This window comes from Kwoniella mangroviensis (genome assembly GCF_000507465.2).
Source record: "Kwoniella mangroviensis CBS 8507 chromosome 1 map unlocalized Ctg01, whole genome shotgun sequence".
Taxonomy (NCBI): domain Eukaryota; kingdom Fungi; phylum Basidiomycota; class Tremellomycetes; order Tremellales; family Cryptococcaceae; genus Kwoniella; species Kwoniella mangrovensis.
Genome location: NW_027062533.1, coordinates 2,558,602 through 2,580,878, shown reverse-complemented (window position 1 = coordinate 2,580,878; position 22,277 = coordinate 2,558,602). Strand labels below are relative to the sequence as shown.

At 44.1% G+C, this 22,277-nt stretch overlaps 8 protein-coding genes across 8 annotated transcripts; 4 read left to right on the top strand and 4 right to left on the bottom strand.

Annotated features, from left to right (window-relative positions):
• Window positions 1-694: 694 nt before the first annotated feature.
• On the bottom strand, window positions 695-1,489 carry I203_100947 (uncharacterized protein; the record flags this gene model as incomplete). The annotated part of the gene is made up of 1 exon (XM_019145910.1): window positions 695-1,489. The coding sequence occupies one exon, from the start codon at window positions 1,487-1,489 to the stop codon at window positions 695-697; it is 795 nt and encodes a 264-aa protein (XP_019004469.1).
• A 435-nt stretch (window positions 1,490-1,924) lies between these two features.
• On the bottom strand, window positions 1,925-2,557 carry I203_100946 (uncharacterized protein; the record flags this gene model as incomplete). Its single annotated transcript, XM_019145909.1, has 1 exon — window positions 1,925-2,557. One exon carries the CDS (start codon window positions 2,555-2,557, stop codon window positions 1,925-1,927), a length of 633 nt encoding a protein of 210 aa, XP_019004468.1.
• Window positions 2,558-3,153: 596 nt separating this feature from the next.
• Window positions 3,154-3,627, top strand: I203_100945 (uncharacterized protein; the record flags this gene model as incomplete). Its single annotated transcript, XM_019145908.1, has 2 exons — window positions 3,154-3,417; window positions 3,481-3,627. 2 exons carry the CDS (start codon window positions 3,154-3,156, stop codon window positions 3,625-3,627), a joined length of 411 nt encoding a protein of 136 aa, XP_019004467.1.
• A 77-nt stretch (window positions 3,628-3,704) lies between these two features.
• Window positions 3,705-4,226, top strand: I203_100944 (uncharacterized protein; the record flags this gene model as incomplete). The annotated part of the gene is made up of 1 exon (XM_019145907.1): window positions 3,705-4,226. One exon carries the CDS (start codon window positions 3,705-3,707, stop codon window positions 4,224-4,226), a length of 522 nt encoding a protein of 173 aa, XP_019004466.1.
• Window positions 4,227-6,362: 2,136 nt separating this feature from the next.
• On the bottom strand, window positions 6,363-10,786 carry I203_100943 (uncharacterized protein; the record flags this gene model as incomplete). The annotated part of the gene is made up of 6 exons (XM_019145905.2): window positions 6,363-6,387; window positions 6,477-6,835; window positions 6,914-7,919; window positions 7,972-9,934; window positions 9,998-10,082; window positions 10,139-10,786. 6 exons carry the CDS (start codon window positions 10,784-10,786, stop codon window positions 6,363-6,365), a joined length of 4,086 nt encoding a protein of 1,361 aa, XP_019004464.2.
• Window positions 10,787-13,044: 2,258 nt separating this feature from the next.
• On the top strand, window positions 13,045-16,672 carry I203_100942 (uncharacterized protein; the record flags this gene model as incomplete). Its single annotated transcript, XM_019145904.1, has 3 exons — window positions 13,045-15,139; window positions 15,233-15,392; window positions 15,475-16,672. The coding sequence occupies 3 exons, from the start codon at window positions 13,045-13,047 to the stop codon at window positions 16,670-16,672; spliced, it is 3,453 nt and encodes a 1,150-aa protein (XP_019004463.1).
• Window positions 16,673-16,801: 129 nt separating this feature from the next.
• I203_100941 (uncharacterized protein) lies at window positions 16,802-18,787 on the bottom strand (the record flags this gene model as incomplete). Its single annotated transcript, XM_019145903.1, has 10 exons — window positions 16,802-16,900; window positions 17,027-17,297; window positions 17,390-17,459; window positions 17,555-17,685; window positions 17,755-17,840; window positions 17,908-17,984; window positions 18,046-18,147; window positions 18,285-18,386; window positions 18,461-18,598; window positions 18,661-18,787. The coding sequence occupies 10 exons, from the start codon at window positions 18,785-18,787 to the stop codon at window positions 16,802-16,804; spliced, it is 1,203 nt and encodes a 400-aa protein (XP_019004462.1).
• An 834-nt stretch (window positions 18,788-19,621) lies between these two features.
• On the top strand, window positions 19,622-22,110 carry I203_100940 (uncharacterized protein; the record flags this gene model as incomplete). Its single annotated transcript, XM_019145902.1, has 4 exons — window positions 19,622-20,855; window positions 20,954-21,359; window positions 21,477-21,603; window positions 21,757-22,110. 4 exons carry the CDS (start codon window positions 19,622-19,624, stop codon window positions 22,108-22,110), a joined length of 2,121 nt encoding a protein of 706 aa, XP_019004461.1.
• Window positions 22,111-22,277: the final 167 nt, after the last annotated feature.

Here is a 22,277-nt window from a genome sequence, read left to right as displayed (position 1 = left end):
CTCTGTTGACGGAAGGTTGGGGAAATGAGAGACCTTGAAGGATCTACAGTATGATGTCAATGACAACATTTCCAGCGAACCTTTGTTTGTGTAGAGCGTCCGAAGGTCTTAAATGGTTTCAAGCTCATGAATAAGAACGAAATGGAATAATTTGATGAATGGAAAGTGATTGGACGGCGTAATGGGTCTATGGAAAGCAACATCATGCGTGACTATGCGAGTTTTCAGACAAGGACATTCACCTTTGTCGAGTACATCGTCTAGTGAGCTTGACAAATGTTTTTGATCTTCAGCAGTGCACACACTGAGTGCTCGTGTCTTTCAGGTGTTCTGGATTTCAATGACGAAAGAGTGCGCATCTCTGATAAGACAATGCTCTGATCAGACCATGTCTTCTACTTGTAGTGGTCGAGCCGACGATATCGGCGCTCACGACATTTTAGCATTCAAGGATGAACTCGATCACTTGTCTGACAAAAGTGTGCGACCAAATAGCAGGATGCTGATAAGTCCAGGCATTTGCATTTGTATCACACAAGACCATACACCTGATAGATAAATTCTACATTTCGCCAATACTCATAAACTCGTAATCAGCTAATTCACGTGTGCTGTTATGCCTATATCTCCTAGCTCAAAACGTTTCCCTGTAACTATCCATTAGGTGACCAGGATGACCTCGAAATAATCATCTTCAAAGCAGATCCGGCTCGCGCTGAACACATGCCGAAGTATCCTCCTGGTTTGTCTGTGAAGAGGGCTTCTCCATATTTGCTAGGAATCGTTTATACTCATCCTTATCGTAAGGTTGCTGTCTCAACCAATCTTTAGGCACTGGTGGGTCAAACGGCATGAATGATTCTGGATTTAGGACCTTGACATCAATCTCTGAAGCAAGAGTAGGTGCCACTTCGGGCGGGAGATGAGTCGACTTAGATTCTTGAGTGATCTTGTCAGGACTGGAGATGCATATGCTTTCGATTGTGTCCGTTATTCCTTTATAAATGACTGGATCGTTTCCTTGGTTGACTGACCATTGCCCAGCTAGAATTCTCTCAATTTCGTATGAGAGCCCTTCGGTGTACCTCCTAGAACGATTCATCATCTTTTTGTAGGGCGGAGGGCTGTCATTGAAAGTCCACACATCTCTCATTGCCCATGCTAGATCTTCCCCGTGCATGGGTTTGCCTGTCCAAGGACGTAACATGTATGAGGTGACGAGAAGTGTCATCTTTGTCTTGTTGGCAGTCTCGCCATGACCTGAGATTCCTAACCTGTCCGTGGAGTGAAGGGAAGCTGAGTGCTGAGTCAATTGCGAGGTGCCTGCCTGGTCCAGTGCATCTTCTTCGCTTTTCGTCAAAGTGGTATCTGCAATGCTTGCATTCTTTCCGTCATGCTCATTTTGAGATGAACTTTCATGACATCCTGGCGTGGCGGTAGACACGAGGGGGTGAGCTTGGAAACAATCGTTTGAAGGTATGAAAGTCATCGTGTGAGCTGCGCTTTGAGGATTTGCCGTAGGGAGGAAATAGTGAACGAGATATTTTAAGAGAAAGCGTTGCTCTGGAGAAGATAACGAGCCGACAGACAACAGACTGCTTCAAGATGTGGACTCTTCGTTCTATCAGCGCTGCGTAGGTCTATTTAGGTTCTAAAACGTCACTAGTACTCATTCCAGTCCTTACATTACTGTACGTCATGATGGACGGGGCCTTGGGATCCAAACAGGATACTTATGGCTTCACAGGATGATGAGTTTTGTCATTTGTATGTCACGCTTTGTGGATTAGCATAGAAAAAGGGGAAATGTGGCGGCAAGCACAGCAGCCTTTTGGTTGAGACAAAATGTGTCATGAAAGAGATACTAAAGTTATGTATCGTGTGTAAGGCAATCAGGATAAGATACTTGATTAATCACAACATTTCAGAGGAGAAACCAACTCCTTCCTTTTCGGGCAGTCATTTCCTGTTTATATTTAACCTTGTCATATGGTGGCGGGTTCAAGCTATCCACTGAAATCTTCGGACTTCGACGCAGGTACTGCTCGATACCAACGCATTCTAATTCAAATGTGGCAGCTGATCCTGACAAGCCTGATCCTTCCGCCGGGAAGAAATCCGAGAATATTGCTCGAGCTTCACGGAAAAGCTTTTCTCTTTCTGTTATTTCTATCTGATCGGTGACATCAGGATATTGTTCCGGTCTGACCTCTCCATTGATACATATCGTCGACTTTAGATGACGTTTCATATTGCCATTTAAATTTCTGCTAAACGTATCCCAATCTTTTAGGCTCTCCTTGGAAGGAGAACCTGCCACCAATCTCCAGTGATGAGCCTTGGTGTAACTCATATCTGGAGGTCCTCTGTAAGGTTCGGTCAGATACCTTGTGAGCAAGAACCTGATCGGCACAGTATCCGATCCCAGCGATGAGCTATTCTTCTTCAAACTAGAAGCAATAAGATAGTTGTTTGAGTTGGAGCCTGGAGCATCACCTGAGGATGGAGTGGGGTCAGTTGCCGGGTCGGCTGTTGAGCTATCGCTGGGTAAGCTCATTGTGAGGTTTTTTTTAGAGCGGTTATTGAATGAATATTGATACGAAATTTCGGTGGGAAACAATCAACGATAGTTGATCAGCAAATTAACAACTGGTGTGGACGAAAGGAAAAGAACATTTACGCGATCGTAGGATTTCCCTGTAAGTATATACCCAAGCGTCCGCGGTCCAGATGGGACCGACGAGGGTGTTTCATACGAAGATGACCCACAGAAGTCTATTTGATTCAATCAGACGATGCAAAGCAGCCACTTGCGGCTTTCCTTTTTATAAATCCTGCTTCGACGTAATTATCATCCAGCAAAGGAAGGGTAGACCTGGATTTGGTCCATACATATTTTCTTCGCACGTTTGACGTCACTGGCGAAATGAAAGCAGGACGACATCCCTTGACTCATCGTCGTCATGGCGGAGTCCTTTTTGTTGGAGATACTTCTACCGGGCAAAGGATCGACATATGCAGGTGTAGTAGATAGCATATGCACGATGTTGATTATAAGTATCCAGAAAGATTCTACTTATTAAGGTGCTTTCTCGACGTGACCCCTCTCATCATAACTTTCGACTTTACCTTACTCTAAGTTCGATAGACGCCATGTCATTATCCAGTCTTTACAAGATCAAGTATATCAAGGGTGATAATGACGAACGTTCTTTTAATCTGACGGAAGGTAGTGCATTGAATCTTTGCGGCGACAGATGGACCATCTCTGACGAGGGTGAAGGAACTAGACTTCATTTCCTTACAGAGAACAGCACTTCATCAGATTCAAAGGTAATCAAACCTGATCAGATACTCGTCGCTCCTCGTTATAAAGCCTCAGTCATTGTAGCTCGGTCTGAAGGGAGTGAGGGCACAGTGAGTCATCAGCCGATATTTACCACCCTCTGAGCACACAGGATTTATCGCGTAAGTTGCCAGTCCACCTCTTCGCCCAGTCTTGATAGTCCTTATCAGGACTCAGATACCATATCCACCATGACGATCGATCCCCAAGATGGGTCTGCACTAGATCCTGTCGAATCCGCGGAGGCCGACAAAGCATCTTCGGCGACGTATCGATCTTAACTGATAATTTGGGCGTGAAGGCAACTGCTCACCAAGAGCTTGGTGGAGGTAGGGAACTCAGAACCCACTACACAATCATGCCAGGAGAGACGAAAGTAATCCTCGGCAAGAAGTATACTGTGACCACAGAGGACCAGAATCTATCTGGGGTAGCATCAGGAAGGAAACGTTCTGGTCCGGCTAGCACAGTCCTCGAGGTAACCGTGGATGATCCAGATTATAATAGTCGAATGAGAACCCCCCTCAAGATTCCTTGGTACATGAATGTTGGGGATTCTGAAAGTCACGGGAATGCCATATTTACAGCCAAGGAGGGGCACCTGGAAGTTCTTTATCCCCGAAAGACCCAGGGTATACTCAGACCTGCAACCACTCAAATCTACCCTTCTAAAACCTGGTCAAACAGCAGTTATACAGTCTCTGCAAAGGAGATTGACGAGTCAGAGGTAGCTCAAAAAAGAGTCAGAGGTGATGATGAAGACAGCCCTGGGGAGGAGTCAGAGTGTAGCGTGGCATCATTTCTCATCAACCCATTTTTCGGTCAGATTCCTTGGGACATGGTGAAATTTGTTTCTCGTGCGATATCAGAACTCAGTTAGGTATAGTAGATAGACAAATACATCTATGCAATATTGTACTTATGCTTGATCTAATCCAACGAACAAAATCCTGCAACCGTAATGACCAGTCAGTCAGTCGAAGCTGATCACTGATTTGCCATATCAATGTACAGCAGAACTTTCTGACCGTCATACTCGAATCATTTTGGCACAGATTACAGTATACATAGGCAATACAAGACAAATGTTGTAAGACTTCTCTTACAAGACGATAACGGAGACCAATCTTCTAGTAGCCTGAGCCGATCAACAGGATATACAGTACATATAAAATCAAAATTAGTCATACACCATATGTGATGTAATCGGCAGTCGACTCGACGCACCTTTACCGTCCCATCCTGGTAAATCATCACACCCCTTATCTCCCTCAGGAAGCGAACATTGTGCATCTGCTTTCGGACAGATAAACCCGATATCCTTTTGAGCATCCAATGTGCCACTGATAAGAGTAATATGAGGTGGACCAAGGTTGAGATTGTATTTAGCTGTACCTCGGAAGTTCTTGTTGACTTCGACGTAGCACTACAAACATTAAGGCGTCAGCATCAGAAGATTCTTTCTTCAACGAGCACAAGAGCAAGGCAACGTGAAAATATATTTTTGTAAAGGTACAATCGAGGAGATTAGTGAGTATATTTCATTTTACTGACGCACCTTGAGATGATACAGTTGTTTCCCAAAATTAGATCCATTTTCAAAAACGTCCCCAATAAAACTCTTGTTTATAGTTGGTCTCACTTTCCTGCGAACCAGTTGGAGAATTTCGCGTAAAGTCAAATACCGATTCTAAACCGTTCAGAGCTACGTTTTTCAGATCATTGACGTGGGAAATACGTGTATAGGAAGTGGTCATGACCTTGACTATCGATTCGTCCCTCTTGCCAAATAATGGGGTGGGCGTGGCAGATGTGAAGAGAAGAAGGGATAGTGAGATCAAGGACTTGAATAGCATCTTATCGATATGGTATGATATGTTTATACTGATCAACAGTGAACGAAGAGCAAATTAATGGATGTCAACCGAGATGTATAGTGATGGGTACTGTGACACTATTTCAAGACGATTTGATGCATTACAGTATACGAGTACTGCAAGATACAGTACAACCTTATATATACTGCCTCTGTGTATTGAGCTTCACAATCTTGCATACTGTGCAGTAAGCTGACTCCAATCGCAATCGCAATATAATTAATTGTAATATTGTACCCCTAACTAAACAATGAAAGGAAGTCGACATTCCTTACATCGCTCCACATCTAGATTGAGCCCCTGGATCTGAATATGATCAGCAATCTCAAAAAAGGTGTTCCAGTGATGAAACATGATCAGTCATGTCCTATGCAATCCAGCATTGCAGGTAAACCACCGTCAGCACATATTCGGATCCCCTCGTCCTGCTGCTGAGGATGAACGTGGTCCTGAGTTAACATACTACTGTGACCGTTTCATGGAACCGAGATATAGACACGATGCTGCAATGCAAGACACACAACAATAAGAGGGATGATACATGAAATTGAATTAATATAACCTTACCAACTACTATATCCAAATAATGAAGGATGGAATCGATGTATCTATGATATCGACTGATAATTAAAACTAATATTTGAATGAAAGTGGTATAGAATAATATATAGTCGTACAGTACTACTAACCAATGTGAAGGGGAATTGCGAAATGTATATAAACAACTAATATAATTCTCAGAAGGAAAAAAAGAAAGAGGAAAAAAGCCGAATCCGTGTTTCAAATTAGAAATGAAAAAAAGAGTCCATATATATTGATTGTACTGAATTGTATGATAGGATATGAAAATTCTAAAATTGGATTCATATTTGTATGCGAGTATAGTATCAACATGTGAATTATGATTTGAATATGAGTTGAAAGTCAGGAATGATGTGATAATATTGAACAGACAAATTGTTGTAAAATGGATTGGGTTGATTTGGATTCTGGTAAAGCTAAGAAATGTGCGTATCGGACTATAACAGACGACGAACGAATCAGTCCACATCTCATACGATCAGATTCTTCGATGAATGAACACTTACGCTAAAACAGTCTGAATATATCTTTGCGAGATAATTGGATTGGGATGATTTTCAATGGGTGAGAGTTGAAGTTCGTCTGATATCAGATGAAAAAAACATCAGCCAATCTCCTTCACAATCAGAGACCAATGTATGTAGACCAAAATAGTTGGGAAAACCACTCACTCTAGGACAGTTTGATAAATAAACTTGAACGACCAGACGCTTCCTCTTAATCTCTTGATATTTAACAGATACAATCCAGGCAAATTCTTGATTCGGCATAATTCAATAACAAATTTCACTTCGTCTCCTGAATCTACCGAATGTTCCCCATATAACGGTTCGTGGGATGGTAATTTGTCAGAGGAAGGCAAGACAGGTGTGTTTCCAATTGAGGGGGAATTGAAAATCTCTGAATCGCTTCGAGGTAAATGCGGTTGCGAGGAGTAAGACGATCCTCTACGTAGTAACATTCCTTTAAGACCACTTGACAGACCACCGGAAGATGGAGACATGGGTAATGGAAGACCACGAGAGTCGGTCTGTGATACATAAACACCAAACTGATCAGCTGAGGTATCACCCTATATCGATCCCTCAAGAATGGATCGAACACTCACCTTACTCGTGCTAGCGGTACCCATCAGGGTGAACGGACTCATACCCGATCCGACACTCATAACACTTCCTAGAGCAGTCGTCGCACCGGCCTTTCTCCTTCGTACTCTCGTACATCGTAATCTGAACTCGTTCTCTCGCTTGATGTCCATACCCATCTCTTGGAGCACTTTCAATACTTCAGCCATAACTTCCTTGGGAGGTTTGGACGAAAGAGCAGATTGGTCAACTAGACCAGTATGTACCCTCATCTTGATATCTTCAGAACCTGCTCGTGGTCTAGTTGTAAGAACAGGTTTACTAAGTGAGGAAGTACCGTGACCTGACTGAGATTGTGAAGGTGACACTCTGTGAGATTTAGATCTTTCGGGTGTCGGAACTCTAGCTCGAGTAGGAGATAATAGATCCGAGGTGGATTGTACGTTGGTTTTGTTCACTGCTTCACCCAACGGGATCCTAGCGGGTTCGGTAGCGGTGACTGATTTGGGCAAAGTGGCAGATTCAGGTTGTGCTTCATCCTCGTTTGGTTCTTCCGAAACTGTTACCACTGGTCCTTCCTGGGTGTGCCCGATACTACTAACGGATGACATTGCTAGGTTGGCAGTCGATCCATTCAGTCTTTCAGCGACTCGAGGTCGAGCAGGTGACACTCTAACGAAAGATGATTGAGAATCCGATTTCACCCCAGCCGATTTTAGTTGAACTAGAGTATCTTTAGCGAGCGATTTACGTCTGAACCAATCCATAACCTTCTTGGCAGCTTTGCTGGAGGCAGTCTTGTGAGGAGGTGAAGACGCTTGTTGAGCTGCAAAGGCATCAACAGTGACGATCGAAGGGGAAGATTGATCAGGACGAGGAGACGTGGAAGGTTGTATACCATCTCGTTCGATGACAACGGTTGGAGAGGTTGGCTCGGGGACGAGTGCTTGTGGGTTCATGTCTCGAGCAGTTAGCGGAGTAGCGGGAGTGATAGGGGTTTGAGATGCTCGATCGTCTCGGGAATTCGACCTGTGAAAGTATTCAGCTGCCGACATAATCATTGTGCTGGAAAAAAACTCACCTGTTGACCATAAGTTGTAAGGTCTTCCTCCTCGACTTCTTCTCAGGATCGGCTGTACCAGGTCTCGAGAGGGATATGGAAGCTCTTTTTGAATGGCCAGACTGGAGAGCGACAGCAGAAGCACCCGCACTTGGTGGTGCATTCCGATTCTCATCGTTGGTGTGCGAAGCTTGACCGAGGAGTTTGGCCAAACCGAATTTATCGAGTGACATACCTTTTCTGTATCTCTCCCTCTTGGGTGGCTTGGGTAGACCAGAAGGTTTGAGATTAGGGTTTCTAGGAGGGGGAACAGAAGAAGTGGACAGAGCAGGCGGCATGGAATCATGTCGTTTCCTTTCAGCTACCAAAGATGCTTTAGGAGTAGGTGGTGCAGCTCGTTCAGCTCGAGGTGTGGCGATGATAGTTTCTGGTTTGGCCGCAGTAGAAGCCCGGGGGGTAGAAGGTGACGATGGGTCAGCAGCGGTGGTCGTCTTTCGAGAAGGTGTGCTAGGTACTGTAGGTACTTGGGCGACCTCTTCTTTGACTTCTGGTATGGGTGAAGCGGTGACTGATGGAGTGATTACGGGAGTAACTTCAGGAGTTTCCTCTTGAACCGATTCCGAGGTTTCAGGTCGGGCATGCTCATTGTCAGATGAGCCAGATTCCATCTCCACATCACTTGTACCACCATGCCTGACATTCACCATGACAGGAGCGAGATGTTCCGATTTGATTTCAGCTTCTTCAACTTCCTTGCCCTTCTGTTTGGCTTGCATCGCTTCTTGCATTCTCTCGTATGAGGCTTCACCGTCATATTCGACCTGTATGGTATGTCGGTTCTTGTTGGATGACATGGGTGGTCTAGATTTGGTATCTGTCTCAATGGGAGGAGTGACAAGAGGAGTAGCGAGTGATTCATTCTCCACCGCCATGACCGATTCGACCGCCACAGATTCCGTAGGCGTGTGGACAGCAGGGTTGGTCTCGACGGCTCTTGGGGGAGATCCGGATGGTGATGGCGTAGGTAGCGAAGGTATAGTGGGTGTAGGCATACTTGCGGGGGAGACGACCATAGAAGCTTCAGGGAGTAGCTGAGTTTGAGTTGGTGCAGGTAGAGGAGCGGGAGAGACGTGCCGTGGTTCAAGAGGTGTTCGATGACCAGCATTGCTGAGGTATTCCGGCATGGTTGAAGTGGTAGGCAACGCAGAGTGATGCCGTTGCTCTCGACGCCGTTGGTAGTCAAGCATACTTGCAGTAACGGACGAACCTGGCACGCTACTTTGACTCCTTTGCATCATAGCTTTGGCTTCTTTAGCCTCAGCTTGTATCCTCTTTCTTTCTGACAATTCTCTCTTCGCCTGTTGGCTCTTCCTGTACATAGCCTCTTGGAAGACATATTCGTGTTCTTCGACCGATCGCACAAACATGTCTCGATAAGCAGCGAGCCAAGGGTGTTCCATGATTTGCGAGATGGTACATCGATGTTCGGGTAGAGGTACGAGCATGATCTGAAGTAAGGATTTAGCGAGAGGGGACATATGATCAGGGAAGTTGAGCTTGGTGTTCATGATATACTTGTAGAGGAGGTTGATGTTGTCTCCATCAGGATTTTGAGGGTCATCATCATAAGGTAGATAACCCGAAAGCATAGCGTAGAGGATGACACCACATGACCAGATGTCGACGGCAGAGCCAACGTAAAGACCCTCCGAGACGACTAATTCAGGAGCAGCGTAGCATGGACTACCACAACTTGTCGCCATCAAGTCATCTTGAGCGTGATCGAAACGATTGGCGAAACCGAAATCGGTGATAATGATATTACGGTGTTTGTCTAGGAGGAGATTTTCAAGCTTGAGATCACGGTGAACAATGTGCTTTCGATGTAAATAATCGACACCAGAGATGAGCTGAGCGAATAGCTTCTGAGCATCCTTCTCCTTGAGATACCTATTAGCAAGGATGTGTTCGAACAATTCACCACCTGGGAAAAACAGGCAACATCAGCACAGGCCACCATGAGTGTTTCAGTCCTATATCCACTCACCACCAGCATATTCCAAGACAATACCGATATACTTTTCGGTATCTATCACATCGAACATACGAACGATATTGGGATGTTTGAGGGTCTAAAGTATCGGTAAGCTGAGTGCTGCCTCATGTGAGTAGTCATCGTGGAAATCACCTTTAACACGTCGATCTCACGTTCAACCTTACTTGCCCTAACCTCATCATCCAAACTACCTCGTCTGATCAACTTGATAGCTACTTCTACACCGTAATCTGTATGCACACCAAGTTTGACTTTACCGAATTCACCTTCTCCTAAGGTCTGCAGCAAGACATAGGGACCGAAGCCGATCATAGGCCGACGAGGGTGAGCCTGCTTGTACGCGTACACCGACGGGTGAAGGACATATTCGTCCGTCAAGTATTCAGCTTTAGGTGGTGAAGCATTCCCCAAAGTGGTAGTGGGGTTGTGTGATCGACGATTGGCTGCTCTTGATTGCTGTTGACCTTGAGATTGGGCGGTATGCGAGTGGGAAGAAGCATAGGCGTGAGAGGTCGATGCGATAGGTTCAGGAACCGGTAGGGGCATAGGCATGGACTGTCTATTTCTTGCTGCAGCAGCCGCTGAAGTCGACTGTGATGGACCAGGTAAAGGTGCATGTCCAGGACTGTACGATCCGAACTCGTCCGTGGAAGCCATGATTTGACCTGGTCCAGTTGAAGCTCGATAGGGTTGTTGAGGTCGTGCTTGTTGGTGCGGAAGAGGATGTTGATATCCCGATGGGGAGGCGTATTGAGGATTGGCCGCAAACGGGTCGGCCATTGGATACGATAAAACAGAAGTCATGAAGTGATTAAGAGGGGTTGTATGGGTATCAAGAAGAGTCTATCCGCTGCTCTTGAAGACGAAAAAGGTGAAGATGACGAATGACGAATGAAATGAAATAGAAGATATGGAATAAACAAGTTCGAAAAGATATAGGTCAGCTTGGGACGTCCGTTGCTCGTGCTCTTGTCGATTAATTGCACATGACCTGCTTGAAACAAGATACAAAGAACTAAACAACTATTTGAAGAAGCAAGGTCCATGCGAGGTGTGATGTAACAATAAAAGGGATTCTAAGGAATGATCGAAATTGGTTATACTGTCAAGCAAGTGAATGTGATGAGATAGGTTAGGAGTAGTATGTGTAGAAGAGACACCCCACAATGTAGGATTAGGAGAAAATCAAGATGGTGGTGTGAAAGGAACGTAAACTGAGTTGGATCAATGTGGAAGTATGAAATACCCCAGCGGGTGGTAGGTATATAACTGACAAAGTAGGAAAGGAAAAAGAGTGAGAAAAGGGATGAGTATAGAAGAGACAGGAGAGAAAGAGGTGTTACTCACTCAAACACAGCTTCTCAGGTTGGATGTCTCGACCACTACTACCGCTTTGGATCCCCTGTTACTGAGACCTGTTATTCTACGCCCTTAACTGTAAGTCTTTCCCCGTTATATACCCTTCGTCCGAATTGAAATTGCCACTGAGTCCTCACTATCAACAAACAAACAATCCGATATCCAACCTTGTTTGATCCTTATAGCGGTGACGACGATGACTGGCAGTTCAGTCGGGTGTGGATGTTGAGTGACGAGTGAGTTTGTCGTGTTGAATATACAGGATAGAGCGTTGGGATGGGTGGTGGGGGTGTGAGTGGTATGTGCTCAATCAGGGATGGATGTATGTTGGTCGAGATGAAACGGGATTGACTATGGTGTTTGAATGTACTGGTATACGGTGTATGGTATATATGGTTGTATGGGGTCGGGGTGATCAGTGCGTGCCTTTTGTCCTGTTGTCTCTTGTCTTTGTTCTACCTCGTTGTTTCGTGTCAGATCGCAGTCACTTACCGCAAGAGTGAGCTGGTATATCGATCTTGACAGCAGTGACTGGAATTGCAATAGATGCGATGTTATATACGTGATAGCTAGTTGTGATATGTCATGTCGTTGTTATTGTTGTTGTTGTTGAAGTTGCTGATCGTGATCACTTTGCTACACTCTAACTTACGCTTTGACCGTTACGAGTATTATTTTTTTTTTCTCTTTAGGATGTTAGGATAACCATTCAACCGGAGATGAACTCGTAGCCTTGTTTCCCGTAAACAAATCTCGGGCTGTAATTACCAGATACAGTAATAGCTAACCCCCCGATTCTCACTCAAAGTTTCAAGTTTTACGCGTTTGTTGTTTGTCCGGTTGGTCGTTGCGACGCGTTTGCTTTTCCTTTCTCAGACTATGAGCTAAGAGATTTGTTTATCTGACGCTAGGTGCGGACGTCAGACTCGACCGATGATCGTCACGCCTGATCGACATCAATTGCATAGACTTGGTTTGGACCACCAACATCATATGTTATGGATACGTTTTAGGCTTTTTCGAATGTCCAGATACATGTCAACTTCGCTTTAAGCTAACGTTGGCGTAACAAGTGGCGCTGGAAACACGCCTTTTGATAGTTGTCTTTGGCTCTCATCTTTGAAAAGTCGTTGTAAAAGCGTCATCGGGTCGTGGGGTAATAGGCATGTCATGCTTCTTCGTCTCACACGATAATGAGAGAACACCTCTTTGGATGTGGCTTCATCTCAAACACATCATAAACTTGCGTTGACATCCTGATGGCGATCGAAAATAGAGTATAGGAAGCAGGATCGATCACACGATGAATGTATTCTTGCAGTGATCGTGATGTATATGAGATTCTTTCCGCTCTTGGCATCTATGCTCGCTCTGTCGGACGATATCATTGAGGGGTGCATAACATCAGACAGATGTCTCGGAAAACCGATTCTTCCAGAGACGAAGCTAAAACAAGCTTAAAATCTGAAACACCATTCTTTCAGCTTGCGAGCGCACTAAATGGGTGTGCGGAACAAAGACAAGAAAAATGATGACGTTGAATGTTTTCACTCGTCGGTCGGATGAACATCCAGATGAATGACATGATGATGCATGGCATGGAATATTGAGCTGTCAATCCTCATTTGATTACCAGTCCACAATCATACAAAGTACATTCCCCGCGAGGACACTTCAAGATGGCTACAGAGGAGGAAGATTTACCACCGACGACAAGTACCGACCTCCTCGATCCTCTTCCCAACTCTATTCCACTCACACCTTCCGAACTCTTAGCACTACCTTCTAGCGAATTGACACCATCAATCATTGAGAGTACATTCAAGTCTTTGTCAGACCATGAGGCTCTCACCCTCGCTTCTCAGCTGATTTCTTCGGGTAAAAATGATGATAGCTCGCTGTTACGTTTTATGGTACAGCTAGGACAGGAAAGGGGTTCATCGGAATATACCAGACTGCAGCAGGAGTTGGGAGAGGATATAGTGAATGAAGATAACATACGCAAGAGCTTTGAGCAAGAAAACGGTAGAAGGGAGATAGTCGAAGGATGGACGAGTTTGGAAGAGATCAACACAAGGTTGGATACATGGGATATCATCGCTCCTAAGCCTCAGATACAGGAAAAACAAGACCAGAATGTAGAGAATAATGACGATGAAAAAGATGAGATGGAATTAGATGACCCGTGGGGTGAGACGGATGAAAAGGAGGCTATACCGCCTCAGACACCTTCAGCTTTACTGGATGATCCATGGGAGATAGAACAAACGTCCAATGCCCCAGAGATGCCTAAAACGTCAAAATTGATAGTTGTCGAATCGTTCAATTCACATGAATCTACACTTGAGCCCACATCCATAACTCTGCCTTCATTCTTGACTCAACCGATACCACTATCAGCGCTGGAAATCGCCTCTACTGCTTCCCTATATGCACTCAAGACAGTCTGTCAAAGACACTACGACCAAGTGTATCCTTTTAGATTCGCAATTATAGAAGCTATTCCAGGATGGGTTAGTCCGACAGAACTGGAAACCCAAGGGTTCCTACCATCCTTAGGCGAAGATGAACAGGAGAAATGGTTATCGTCTTCATCTACCACTAACCCGACATTATTTTCGACATTATCGAAATTATATCTCCCTATATCTCTTACCCTAGTCTCACCAAGTATACCATCACGTCTCAAACCCTTATCGAGCTCAGAATTAACTCAATGGTACATCAACCGTATCATCTCTCTTGACTCTCTAGGTATATTAGACAACCAACTAGCCTATGTCCAGCACGGTGCATCATTAGGTGTGAACGGTTTAGACGAAATAGGTGAAGATCTTTCTCTACTCTCTAGATTAGCATACGACTCCAATCTTTCCGCTTCTCAACATTCTCAATGGACTTTAACCAATTGGAGAAAATCAATGCCAAACCAAATCATTCAAGGATACTTATCGAATTCCAGTCCAGAATCAATCGTAGGGGATATACGTAAACTCATCTTACCTTATTTATACGTATTGGAATCGAGATTAGAAAGAACTGGTAAACCCGATTCAGGGTTGGTAGAGACATTGTTATATGATTGTATATTGGATTTACCAAGTTTGGAATTGGCTTTACCCATATTCGAATATTCAAAAGCTACTTTACCCTCTCCTGAAAGAATAATCAAAAATGATCTAGATACTGCTCGGATCGCACTTTCGTTATTATATTCGACTGAAGAGAAAAGTAGAGGTGTATGGGAAGTGATGTCTGCGATATTTGAATGTTTACCCGTATGGGAATTAGAAGGTACGGATCCATTAGAAGATCAAGAATTAACGATAACGACACTAGAATCAATTGCAATGTTCCTTACGCCCACTACTGTCACGCAGTCTTCCGGTGAATTACCAAGTTCGAAAGATTTATATCTGTTTTTCCACCCTTTGCCTTTCTCGAGTCTGAGTAGGACTTTGGATATACTGGATGTGCATTTAGAAAGTGGTGAGATTTTGTCGAAATGGGGTGTTTATACAGGATTGAAGTTCCTGTTACAATCGAGTAAAAATCATAAAGATCAATTGGAATTGGCCGAGAAGCTGGTTAGGAAACAGCAGTATGGAAATTTGAATGAGGATAGTTGGAGGAAACTATGGGATGATATGACCAGACTTGCTGGTGGAGATGACGACGAGGGTAGTCCTGGGGGATCTTTGAAAGGAGCTTTGGGAATGTTAAAAAGAAGAGAGAGGGCAAGGGTATATCTGGGTGGAGTGCTGAGCTCAGGAAGTAAGTCGCTATTGGTCATGGGGTCAGAACATCCTGGGGAGCACAAGGCGAGGCTGAGATAGGCAGCTGATGACTGTACCCTATTTTATTCAGACTTCGATGTAGCTCGCAAAGTCATCAAGCGACTTCAGCAATCCAGCTCGATCGACGATCAGATGATCGAACAAGTCGTATTGGAAACCTCCAAAGAGTTTTATCTGAAAGCTGAGAATGGGAATTTACATACTGGAGAGATGAAATTAGCTTATGATTGGTGAGTCGACGTGACTACGATACTACATTACTGCTGTCTCTTACAATGCTGATATATTACCATGATGCGATGTTGGATCCAGCTTGTCTGTATCTCCACAAACCAACAAGATTCTCTCTGAAAAATCTTTCATCGAAGCTACTTCGCGATTATCAACTTTCCCATCTTTGACTCTCACTCCACTTGAAATTAGACATACTACCGATCCCTTGACTCTCATACAACAAGTATTGGACAGTTCGAACGATTCGTACAAGTATCCTGAGTTGATAATTGACCTATCAACCAAGCTTGGATCAACGGATGAAGTGGATCAGGGGTTGATCAGAGTGATGATCGGTAAAGCAGCTTATGGGAATGATGATTATTCGAAAACTAAGGAATGTATAGAGGATGCCATGGCGGCTTTTAGGATAATGAACAAGAATAAAAAAGGATATGAAAGAAATAAAAGCTCGATATCAAGTACAGATCCAACGACCCGACTTGGATCCAACGACCTAAGTACAGATCCAACGACCCGACTTGTACCTCGATCTGGTGAGACTATCGAAACCCCCAGAGACAATCGATTGAAATTGAAAGATCATTTATGGAAATTATCATATCTCTTATCAACCACCACGGACTATTCCGATACACCTTCCAAAATTCAATTAATCTCATACGCTTTGGAGTTATGCCCTTCATCCAGTATACCGGAGATACTAGGAAGTTATAGGGTGTTGGAAGATGGTAGGATAAAATTCGATAAAGCTATGAAAAGATGGCGCCAAACGGGTATATCCACTGAAAATACTCATCATCGACATGCTAAAGGTCATGATGATTCTGGTATAAATGTACGAGGTGAAGGGGTTGAAGAGAGAGTTTTGGGATCTCGTACAGCTGCTAAAGCAGCTAAACTTGCGTTAGATATAGGAGGTAAATTTAGGAATTATTCACCTAATTTAGGTAATCAGTCGCCGGTATTGGGTCAATTACCTTTCCATTTATCTAGATCTACCTCCAGGAGTAGATCCCCGGTACCTCCTCAGGGTAGGATATCTACTCCACGTATGGTGTCTGGCCCTGGTATAGAGGACGAGGTGAGGTCGGAAACAGGAAGTGATACGGCGAGTGTACGAAGTCATGGGACGGGACATGGACCAAGAGAGTTATTTGAGAATCTAGGAGGAGGGATAGACGAAGCTGAGAGAGTAAGACAGGGGGCTAGGAGAGTATTGGTCAGAGGTGTTGGGTGGTTACTCGGTGCTGAAGAGGGGGAAATAACGGGTTAAGGAGCAGAGAATTTAATGTATCGGGCATATATATGCCTTTTGATGTATAACGTAGGATGGTGTACAAAGTTATGATCTCAAGATGGCATCATTTGAAATGAACTAGTTTCTGTTGTCTACATACGTCTATCATTCTTGTTTTGATTTTGACTGCCTATCAACCGCTAATCTCTCGGCAGCATCGGGTTTAGATCCATATTCCTTCATCGCATAATCCGCACCTGCAATCTGATCGTCGAGATCAAGCATATCAAAGTCAGTTCTTTCGTTTTGATGCGATTTGTGACACAAAGTCATTACATTCAACTCGATAAAATACATCATCTCAAATTTGCGGAAAGAACCTAAACTCACACGTTGTATCAAATCCCTCATCCAAGAAGGTACGACCCCCACCGAATCATTAATCACTCTAGCTAGATTAGTGTAAAAAGGTAATCTGATGATCTTACTTTCCCTAGAATCTAAATTATCGATAATAACTTTGACGATTTGGTGAGATTGGAGTGGTGGACAGAAGAAATTGAACAAGCGAGAAGAGGGTAAAACGGTTTTGGAGAATAGTGATGTGGTGGAGATGAACGATGGCAGAAGGAGGGTAGTTCGGATATTGGGTGTTTTGTAACTATCACATATCAAATATAAGTATGAGTAATGGTTCCTAATGTTATCCTGGTGCTTGTATATATTAAGACCCTTGATGAGATGTCGACTTACCGATTATCCAATTCGAATCTTAATGATTGGTTTAGGCTTATCAAAGCGGCTTTACTAGCGCAGTAATCGGCTACATCGATCATATACAGATCACAATAAGCCTCAATCCTGGCTGTGTGTTGAAGCTCATGTTCGATGAGAATAGAAAAGGGAACCAAAACCCACTCATTTGAGCGGCACCCACTACGCCCATCACACTAGACACCGTGATGATATGACCGTGGTTCTGCCTCAGTAAAGACGGTAAGAAAGCTTTGAGTATCCAGAAATGAGCTAAGGTGTTGGACCCGAACGTACTGTTGTTCCCACCCCAAAGAGAATCAGCAAGGCATGTTCCAGGTGTATCTGTGAAGGGGTAGACTCACTCTTTCACGTCGTCCTCTGTAAGATCCAATAGTAACTTCCCTTTGACTACTCCTGCGTTATTCACTATGATGGTTGGATCTCCAACCTATGGATTTGGAAAAGTCAGCTCATCATCCATAATCAGGTGTCATTTAGCCGGTTCAAGAGCTTACTTCTTCCCGTACTTTCTCTGCTACCGCTTCAACAGATTTATAATCTGATACATCACATATATACGTATATATGTTTTCTGCACATCAAGGGATGTCAGCTCATTTCATCCCATATGATTGATAGGAGGAATGCCTGACCATTATCATTTTCGAACTTTGGTGGATCCTTGGTAAGTACCACAACCGATACATTCCGCATTGCCAAGGTCTCAGCTAAGAGGGCACCAATCCCAGAGCCGCCTGATAGATGAACAGGGTCAGCAAATACTTTTCATGCATGTACGCCCCTTCACGAGAAGAAATATCTGATCCTTGATAAAGGGTCTTCGTCGTTAAAGGTCGTAGTCAGGACTTTTGATTCATCGGACATCACTCACCCCCTGTGATTAGGACAATCTGTTCATCCCATTTCAGTTTTTCAGGAGCGAACAACCATGTCCCACCTGATCTGTACTTTCTATCAATATGATTCAGTGTACCTATTCATTGTACAGAACAGCACAATCCAGTCAGCTCATCGTCGTAGAAATCACGAAAGGAAAAGCTGACTTACCGATGAAGCAAATTATCCCCGTCCATATGCATGATAAGATAAATGCCGGATGACCAGAATGGGTCTGAGAGAGTAATGTGATTGGTAAGAAAATCACGAAGAACGGTGAGAATATCGTTGCATCAAGTACTTTGATTACTACTCGCTCAGTGGATTAGCGGGATGTCGTTCGAAATGACAGAGGGGGGCAGGTAACTCACCTATGTCAATATCAAAATTGTCGAATACCAAGTGAGGCTCTCTAGAATCGAGAGGTCCTGAAGATACATCATCATTGTCTCCGGATTCTTTGGGGTTTTGGGCTTCTTTCGTACTGCTCGAGGTCATCTTGATAGAGGAACTGGTCGGGCTTGACTGCTTGATTCGGTCGAAAAGGAAGGTGCAAAGAAGCAGCCATGCAGGGGGATGGGGTGAACAGGACTGAGACCTGGTTATATATACATCGTTGCTGATATTGTGTTCTCGCTGGCCTGAACTGTTGCTTGGTGACCATCCGGTTCTTGCAAGGAGAACGTCGTCGAGTATCAGGTATCGCTGATTTAACGCTCAAAATGCACAGACATCGAATAAGTTATCGAATGCATCAATCACCTCCACTCACCAACCCAAACCGTTCCTTGGTCTTTCATTTCAATAGAGTAGCCGTTCGAATGACCGGTTTGTAATGGGTATTAGGATGAGAGTTGTAGTCGGAAGGAGATGGGGCCGTAATCAGGGTAATAGACTATTAGGTTGCGAAAAATAAGGTTTATTTGGTTCATTATGTTGGATCCATCAATTGATGTTAGCCCTGAGAGATAGAAGGATTGCCATGTTTCTGCTTCGCGTCGAGCTCAATGTTTTTGGGATCCATGTCCGAGTGAGATAGGGGGATACGACCGTGTTCATTGCTCATTTACTCCTCTCTACCAAAGTCGCCTTGTGTATCGCTCAGGAGGTCTTCGTTCCGACATCTCACCGCTGAATTTCAGGGACGAATAGAGCTGCAGCTCCAATTGATCGTGGGTTGCAAGATACCGGACTGCAATTTCGCTCGCGATGGAACGGTATAACCCACCATCAACATCATCCTCCTTTTCATCCTCCTACTCATCCCCATCCTCATCCTCGTCCTCACATACGCGAACGGCACCCACTCCTCCTCAGACACATCAGCAAGTGATGAAGAAACGACGTCGTCGCGATGCTTCACGTAGAACTCCCGATACCTCATCCATGCCTCAATACCTGTACCAGCGGATACCTTCACTCTCATTAACATTCCTTTTCATCTCATGTCTCCTCACCATCCTCTTGCCCGTCGTGTCAGCCGCACCGCCATGTGTCCGTTTCGCAGATTACGACTCTATCAACCAGATGTTCATCGATGGAGGTCCGGGTACCAAGGTCTTTCTCTGTCCGAGCAAGTTGTATCGTCTATCTGGCACGATCGTCTTCACCGCAGCAGACCAAGAACTAGCCACGTACGGATACCCCACTGGCTCAGAAAGAGCCATATTACGCGTGGAGGGTAAACAGACTTCTACAGTAATCCAAGGAGACTGTAGGCGGTGTGCAAGAGTGGGTGTAAGAAGTTTGATCATTGATGGTAACAGGAAAAAATTAGGTAGGATAAAGAATATGGACGATGCGGCTGGATTAGTCATATTGGGAGGAAACGAAGGTCAATCGGTGAAGAACTGCTGGATCAAAAACCCTAGGGGTTTCACAGCTTTGCATATCAGAGAGGGAGATAAATTACAATGCACAGGTGCGATGATTGATAAGAATGAAATTGGTCCAGTAGGTGAAGAATATGATCCTGATCTGGATGGAGAAGATCCCGAAAGTTCACCTCTTGGTAGACCTTTGGCAGACGGTCTATCAATAGCCTGTAGGGATTCATTCGTAAGGGACAATACATTTTACGACAATACGGACGCATCAATAGTCATTTATTGTTCGCCTGGCACTTTGGTTTTAGCAAATCACATAACTGCTAGAAGTTTATCCTCAATGGCTGGTATATTATTAGTAGATCAGACACCGTTCGATGGTGATTATTCGGGTGTGGTGGTCAAACAGAATATAATTGATGCTGCATCAAGATCAATCAGAGTAGGAATCGGAATAGGTTCGACAGTTTGGTCAGATGATACGGAGACGATATTAAAAGGAGGAACGATTTTGAATAATGGATTGAAAGGTAGATATATGGGATATGGAATTGCTGCGGCTGGTCTAGAGGGTTTCAAAGTTAAAGGAAATTGGGATGAAGCACAACATCAAGGTCAAAAATCTGCTAGATGCTTTGACGAACCGGTTAATCCCGATCCAATGCCTTTCTTGTATAATTTGGAAACAATCAAAGAGTCGGAATTTCAGGATGGATTCAAAGATCATGATTTCCAGTATGGTAAGTGAGCCTCATCATTTTGCCTTGATGCTGCTTTAGTTTTCCGTCGATTAATTTCAACCTCCCGGGCCAAGCTGACATATCTTTCACCCGACTAGTCGTCTGTATCGATGGATTATACGATAAATCAAATCCCCCAAAACACGACTTACCTCCCTTACCCCATGATCTAGATAATGAAGAATCGAAGAAAGAAATAATACCACCTCCGAAGATCGACAAAGCGAACACTGAAAAGAAGGATACGGCAACTAGTAATGATGTGGCAAATGAGGAAGAAGAAGAAGATAGGTCTCCGGATATAGCTGAACCTTCAAAAGATGGATTTTCGACAGGATCCGAAGTGATGGACGATATACTTACCCACTCACAACAGAGGATGTTGGAGGCTATAGATCATTTACATAGAAGGGTGGATATACTCGCCAGTAATGTTGATAAGTCCGACAAAGATAAGAAGAAGAAGTCGGGGGTTGTAGGCGAAAGTCTGGATCCTGCTATCTCGTGAGTGGAACGGGTTTATATCGAGCTCATGACCAAAGGCAATCTCTATGCGGAGAATTGCATCCTGATTCGAAATCAAGCTTGTCGAGTGTAAGCTGATACCCATGCCTTTGTCAGTACCCATCTCGAGAAACTGCAAAGAAGAGTGGAACACCTGGAAACTTCCCAGAAAAATTTGCTGGAGTCGGCTATAGCTATGAGATCGTCTATCCAGTCTTGGGATCAAGAGATGGCCACGATAGGGGTGAGTGGACTTGCATCCATTGTTTCAACATATTTGTCCAATCATTCATTTGCAAAACTGCGGTCTTTCGTTTATCTGCTGTTCTCCATCTATTCGTTTACTGTCTCACACATACTCACGCATGTTCTGATATCAATGAATGATCGGCTATAGGAATGGCAATACGATATCCTTCTTGACGTCCGACACAAACTTGACCTCCATTCTTCCCATTTCGACGCTGAGTCGGGATACGTCCCTCCGCCAGGGGATGAGGCCGAAGAAGCGGGGATGATAAATGAAATTAACTCGCCTAGGGTGGATCATACTCACCCTTCGATCGATAGGGATAATATAAGGGATTTATCGAATAAGCAGAGATTGTCTCAGACGGATAGGAAGAACGGTTGGATCGGAAATTTGGGTTGGTGGTTGAAAGTAATCTTGCTGCAGGGCATAATAGGGATTGGGTTATGGTTATTGAGAGGATGGTGGAAAGGGAGGAGAGTACATGGTAAGATATTGTAGATGTAGATGTTGATGGACAGTTGAAAGATCGTGATTTGAGAGTGCTTGAATACATATAGAAGGAAGAAGATTATCATACATATACATATGCATGTTAACATACATATATCTTGACATTGAGTCCAGATGAGCGTGATAGATGTGATGGATATCCTTGTCGATGGGTT